We start from the raw sequence: 7077 nt of genomic DNA, 5'->3' as shown, positions 1-7077 counted from the left end.
AACTCTCACAAATCAGTTTTTTTTATAACAGTAAACACTCTTTTCATGTAGTTACGATGTTATATTGTGTCATGTTTATTAAATTAAAACAGATTAAAAAACGTAGACTCCACTTCATTGATAGTAGCTTATGTTTAACTTTATTCTTGTTCAAACAGACGCTGTATGAAGCAGTACATAAAGTTTTGAATGAAAATGTCTCTGAAACATTATTTGGCAAATATTGCATTTATTTCACTTAGCTGTGGTGGTAAAGTATGCAAACACCACGTGAGTGGTCACTACCGGAACCAGAAAGTGTCCGACTTCACGTCTCCGTTTGCAGCTCCTCCCCGCCTGCACGCGGCTACTCTCGCAGATCGCAGCCGCAGCCGATGTCGAACACACATACTGTCTGCTGGTATTTAATTGTCACTCAAGTTAATTCATGCAGACAAAGGTTTGAAGATAAAGGATAGAAAAAGAAAAGAAAAATGCTATGTCTTGTAATTATGCACAAAAAGAGAAAAATGGGAAAACTATTTGGAACTCTTAGACTTATATGTAGCCTATATCTAAAATAATATTCAGCTAAAAAAAAACAAAAAACAAGCTCATGCTTTAACAAGGCTGTATAGACAAATTATTCATCAGAAGAAACTGTTTTGACTCTTTTTTTATGGTTTTTTTTCTGTGGTTTATATATATATATATAGTCTTCCAATGTTGGCCACTGAATCTAAATAGTTGCACAAATGGCAATAAATAAATTCTTCCCCGCATGGTTTTGTAAACTACATTATCCGGGAGTCAGTGAGCGCAGCCAATTGGCATCAAGAACATGATGTGACGACATAAATTCGACCCTTTTATGCGCGAACTTGACATGCATCGAGGCGAGGAAACGGCGCGAGGCTAGCTTTGTTTGTGATCAAACCTGGATCTTTTTGTCTGAAGGTAGGTGTGCCTGCATTATTATGAAAAAATCGTTGAACAATTGGCAGGCTGGATATTCATTTGCGATGTGTCCATATGCGGAGAATTCACGTGTAGATTTATAGCATGCATGTTTTTATTTTTTGTTAATGCAGCAAGTTAATCTAACACTCGCACTTCAAGGTTTAAGATGCCTGCATTGAAAGTTGTGTTGATTTAGGTTGTAAGTAAACAGCCTATATATAAAATCTAGCATAAAATTTAGGTATTTTGAAACCAATATTGAAAACTCACAAATTCTGACCTATATTTCGAAAAGTAGTCTCTAACTCATGCATTTGAAATGTGTCAGTATGCCCGTTTAATGCTTGGTCTCCATATGATTGAAACACCATGGTTTCAAAAAGTATGTTTTGTTCTGCATCAATGTCGTGTTTACGTGCATGTAATTAATTTGCATTAAAGCATCGTTGTAGGTCAGAGTACCGCGCAAATGGAAGGCTTGCATGATGTTGTATGTGTTATTGTGTGATCATGGTGCTGTAGAAAGGGCTGGGCGAAGCTGTGCACGCGGTCCCGATTGACTGTCTTTGTTTGGATCTGTTCTCTCTGCGTTACTAAAAAAAGCGCATTTGTTTATCCACAAAGTGCACTTATTGTCTTATTCTAGCGTAGGAACACATACAACGGATACAACGTGTAACGTTATACGAAGTATGCCATTTTATGTGGTTTTCACACGTGCAGGTAGAGTGTTGAGGGGAGGAAGCGGTGCAGTGTTTGTGTTTTTGAAGAAAACGCGCCAGTATTTCCCGCGAAGTTGTTTAGCTGAAAATATTTGCGCGCCAAATTCACAACCTGTCGACAACTACATTTCTTAATTTGTTGGCTGTGGTTTGGAGATGCAGCCAGTTTTCTAGAAGTGTCGAAATCTGACAACCTGCTGTTTGGGACATAAGGGGGCGTCCTCAAATAACGAGTTAACTAATTTTCTAAAAATGCAAAAAGCTATTTGAAGAATAGTTTTTTTTTTTTTTTTTATATGAAATTCATTTTCAGCTTTAAGTCTATGGTATTTCCATTTAGATATATCCAAGTAAACGTGTACAATATGACCAGGATGAAGGTGCAATAAATATGTAGCCCTAATGTTGCTGATTTTGTTTTCAGGCATACTTTGACCTGTATCTTCTGCAACAATGGCCTCTATAAGTGGTAAGATCCTTGTATTTATACTGTAACATAAATAAAAATAGGCAGGTGACATGATCTGGATAAGTATGAGGCAGAGATGGTCCTTGAATTCTGCAGTTAACAAAGTAAGCTTGTTTTCAGATATTCAGATTAAGGAGCTGGACAAACGTGCATCAGGTCAAGCTTTTGAGGTCATCCTTGGGAGTCCTGCTCCAGATGCCAAGGGTGAGTTCCCACTCGCCTCTCCAAAGAAGAAGGATCTTTCCTTGGAGGAGATCCAGAGAAAACTAGAAGCAGCAGAAGAGAGACGCAAGGTGCATATCTACACATTGTCAGACATTTTACCCTGCATACAATCCATGCAATATTACATTTACATGGCACGCATGTTACACAACAATAAATGTGTGTAGGCTATGAGATTTTGTCCAGATGCAGAAAGTGCACTTATTGTTAAGGGGCATATATAAGTACATGGAAGGGTGTGATATGTGTTAAAGGGCTCTTTCTGTTCAATCTACTATTGGAGTAAACTTGGTACATTTGATGTTTTTCTTCTGACAATGTCATATTCCTAGCTTGAGAGAGTTATAGATAAAGATATCCCCCCCCCCCCCCCCCCCCTTTTTCCCTAGTCTCATGAAGCAGAGGTTCTTAGGCACTTAGCAGAGAAGCGTGAGCATGAAAAGGAGGTGCTTCAGAAAGCTCTAGAAGAAAACAACAATTTCAGCAAGATGGCAGAAGAGAAACTGAACCAGAAAATGGAGGCCAATAAAGAAAACCGTACAGCAATCATGGCAGCCATGAACGAGAAGTTCAAAGAAAAGGTACTGTAAATGTGATGTGGCTTTATAGCTGACTTTTATGTAATAAAAATAAGTAATAGTTTTTTTGCTTCAATTCAAGGACAAGAAGCTGGAAGAGGTTCGAAAGAACAAGGAAACCAAAGAGGTCAACTGTGAAGGAAAATGAAACTGGCAAATATAGGGGATCTTATGTTTTTTTTTTTTTTTTTTTGAGTTCACATGAAAGAAAAAGTTAGGTTTCATCATGGTCCATATTCAGAAAAAAACTAAATGCAGCTTTTGTTTTGTATATAGCAGTGGTTTTACACCTTCATCAACTCTCCTTTTACAAATCTGTGAACTGTTTGGACTGCAGCGTTGTCATTGTCTGATATTAGCTGTCTTCAGAACCTGATAGGGACTCATGTATGATGTGCTTAAATCCTTAACATGCCTGTTACTGTCTGCATTTCTTGAGCTTTTTGATTTCACAAGGTTAGGAGCTTGGTTTTCTTGCTGTAAGCGCATGACTGTTCTTTGTACAAGTCTGAGGATGTGTATTGGAGGGCTTTACATGTGAAATGCAAAAATAGCAATACATGTTGACATCTTTGGTTATCTTGTTGTCTTGTACTTAATAAAATAAATACTGAAACTAGTGTTTGCTGTGCTTTGGTTAACATAAGTTTAGAAAAATGTTAAGTTGTCTTTCAGGTATTCTTACAGTGGAAAATGAGCAAGTCTGTATTCATTTAGACATCTAGAACTTAATATTACTTAACACTCTTAACCTAAAATCTGTGCTTAAACTTAGTATAGGATAAAGTTTTTGATCATTTTAAAGCTTAGCTGAGAAGTCCATCTAAGTGTCATTTGGTCCCAAGGATCAGGTATATCATGGATTGTGTCTCCCTCTAGTGTAGAAAGTAGTGTTATTCCTCCGCCAACATGTTCTTCAAGATTTATTTTATGCATCTCAATGCACCAGTTTGCAAAGTGTCCCCCTGCCCCCTAGTTTAGGCAAGGTATGGTTTAAGAAATGGGGCAATTCCAATAGTTAAGTGTTGTGATGTTCTTTTTGAATAATTGATATGATCAGTGACGTATCAAGTGACAAATAAGAGTATGCAAAATTGTTTATGACTTCAAACCATGAATTGTGGGCTTTGTATTTTGTCAGTTCATGAAACAAAGCATTGTCTTCTTGGTCAGGCAGTGATTATAGCTGATCCTTGTCTGATTCTCATGAGTGGACATTGCTGTAAACTTTTTTATATATATATATACACAGTACAGGCCAAAAGTTTGGACACATTACTATTTTTAATGTTTTTGAAAGAAGTTTCTTCTGCTCATCAAGCCTGCATTTATTTGATCAAAAATACAGAAAAAAATGTAATATTGTGATATATTATTACAATTTAAAATAATTGGTTTTCAATTTATTATACTTTAAATTATCATTTATTTCGGTGATGCAAAGCTGAATTTTCAGGATCATTACTCCAGTCTATCAAATGATCCTTTAGAAATCATTCTAATATGATGATTCATTATCAAAGTTGGAAACAGTTCTGCTGCTTAATATCTTTTCATAACCTGTGATACTTTTTAGGATACTTTGATGAATAAAAAAAAGAAAAAGAAAAAAGAAAAGAAAAAAAGAAGCAGCAAATGTTTTCAAGATAGAAATCTTTTATAACAACAATATACACTACTGGTCAGTAATTTGGGGTCAGTAATTTTTTTCTTTATTTTTTTTTTAATAAATCAATAATTTTATTCAGCAAGGATGTGTTAAATTGATAAAAAGTGATAATAAAGAAGATTTATATTAAAAAAATATATATATTTTAAATGCAGTTCTTTTTAACCTTTTATTCATCAAATATATTAGGCAGCAGAACTGTTTCCAACACTCATAATAAATCAGAACATTAGAATGATTTCTAAAGGATCATGTGATTGACTGGATGTCACATGTGACACTGAAGACTGGAGTAATGATCCTGAAAATTCAGCTTTGCATCACCGAAATAAATGATAATTTAAAGTATAATAAATTGAAAACCAATTATTTTAAATTGTAATAATATATCACAATATTACATTTTTTTCTGTATTTTTGATCAAATAAATGCAGGCTTGATGAGCAGAAGAAACTTCTTTCAAAAACATTAAAAATAGTAATGTGTCCAAACTTTTGGCCTGTACTGTATATAAATTCTTTTAAAGAACTCTGAAAATTTTGGATGATTTATGAAACTGAAAAAAAAGTCAAAGATGGTCTTGCTATCTAGATAGAGAGATATAATAGATAATTGCCGTATATAACCAATTGTCTGTCCTCAGTAGATAGTATAAACTATGCATTGGTAAAATTACCTTGGATATTGTGACTGGTGGATGTTAAGCACTTTACTCCATAGTACAGATGTTAATGGATAGCCTGTTTCCTTCATCTTCAAATTGGGATAGAGCATAAAAAACTGTTCATCTTTAGTAATCCAAGTCACACTACTGGGTATACAAATAACTAGCAAATTTGATACAGTACCTTAAGAGAACCTAAATATTTACTTATGAATGTACACCTTAGATGCAAACATGTTTTTTTTTTTTTGGTTGTTTTTTTTGTTGGTTATTTGTTATTGCTGAGCTTTTCTTTGCACCATTGAAACTGTCTTCAATTTTTTTCTTCCTTCATCTGTCTTGAAGTGGTAAATTAAAATGCATTTGGATGTAGTTTTATCAATGAAAAACATAGGACACTAATGTAAAACTGAAGGAAATATTTATCTCTTCACTTTAAACAATTTTAAACACTTTTTTTTTTTTTTTTTTTTTGGTGCCACCATGTTCAGTATTTTAATAACAACTCGATCCACTGGGGGAAGCATTGCACAAGCAAGTCTTCCAGTCTAAGTGCAGATTATTTAAAGGAGCTGTATGTAAGAAATGTATTTCAATTAATCATAAAATGGCCCTGATATGTCACTAGACATTAAGAAATTATGTTAATTTCAAATACTTATATCACTGACAACAGCAGTATGGCCAGGAATATTGTCATTTAAAAAGTGAAGTTGCAGCCCTCAACTGATGTTGATGTTGTCATCTTGTGTTTTGGCCTGAAGCGCCACCCTCCATCTATCTACCAATCACGAAGTCAGTAGTGTTTTGGAATCCGGGTTGCCAGCTCTGCTCTAGTTACCACAGCTGCAGCTCCTTGTAGCAGCCTACGTTCCTGCTGGATCCTGCAACATATCTGGCAACCTCGAGTCAGGGGGGAGGGGGAGGGGATACAGTGATTGCAGTACCAGTTTTGGCCACAATCTTACATACGGCTCCTTTAATGTTGACATGCTGACAAAATGCACCACTCCAGTTCTTGACAGGACTGTCAACTATGTTAATTTGGCTGCTGACATTAGCAACTTACACTCATTATGTCAGTATTTTATAGTGATTTGTTTCTTTAATGCTCACTGATGTGCTGTAAAAGAGAATATAAGCATATACAAATAAATCACATTCCTTGCAAAACACGAGTGTGGGTGTCTTTAAGGTGTAGCCTATATTCAATACATTTTCATGAAATTATTCTCCCTCAGTGGGGCCAACACAGAGGTCAAAAGTTCATGCAGACAATTTCTGAGGTCAGTGTAAAGTCAATGCTGCAACACCACTCTTGGATCGAGGTAGTCATGATAATGTCTGGAGCAATCCCAGCATTGAATGAACTGAAGGTTATAATCACAGCAAACTGTCACTTAATCCTTTTCTTAGTGCGTTTTTCCAGCCTATTTACCTTTCTACCACTTACCCTGACAATATACCTTTCAGATGTCCTCTCAAAAGCTGACTTTGTTGTGATTTCTCTCTTTTGTGAAATCACTTGTCAGAGATCTTTGATGCCAGAAATATTAGACTTTATTTTACAACAAAGCCGAGATCTGCAGAAGATAGCTCCAGACCTTTGCTCAGCTCACACATACAGTGAGGAAAATAAGTATTTGAACACCCTGCTATTTTGCAAGTTCTCCCACTTAGAAATCATGGAGGGGTCTGAAATTGTCATCGTAGGTGCATGTCCACTGTGAGAGACATCATCTAAAAAAAAATCCAGAAATCACAATGTATGATTTTTTAACTATGTATTTGTATGATACAGCTGCAAATA

The 7077-nt window shown here is 35.5% G+C and overlaps 1 protein-coding gene across 1 annotated transcript; it reads left to right on the top strand.

Moving 5' to 3' along the window:
- Positions 1-915: 915 nt before the first annotated feature.
- On the top strand, positions 916-3206 carry stmn1a (stathmin 1a). The gene is made up of 5 exons (XM_079878095.1): positions 916-937; positions 2086-2130; positions 2251-2423; positions 2745-2936; positions 3016-3206. The coding sequence occupies exons 2-5, from the start codon at positions 2115-2117 to the stop codon at positions 3079-3081; spliced, it is 447 nt and encodes a 148-aa protein (XP_079734221.1). The 5' UTR covers positions 916-937; positions 2086-2114; the 3' UTR covers positions 3082-3206.
- The last annotated feature ends 3871 nt before the right edge of the window (positions 3207-7077 follow it).

Source organism: Squalius cephalus, assembly GCF_949319135.1.
Source record: "Squalius cephalus genome assembly, chromosome: 8".
NCBI lineage: Eukaryota > Metazoa > Chordata > Actinopteri > Cypriniformes > Leuciscidae > Squalius > Squalius cephalus.
The sequence above is the reverse complement of the archived record's forward strand: the minus strand, read 5'-3'. Positions and strand labels throughout refer to the sequence as shown.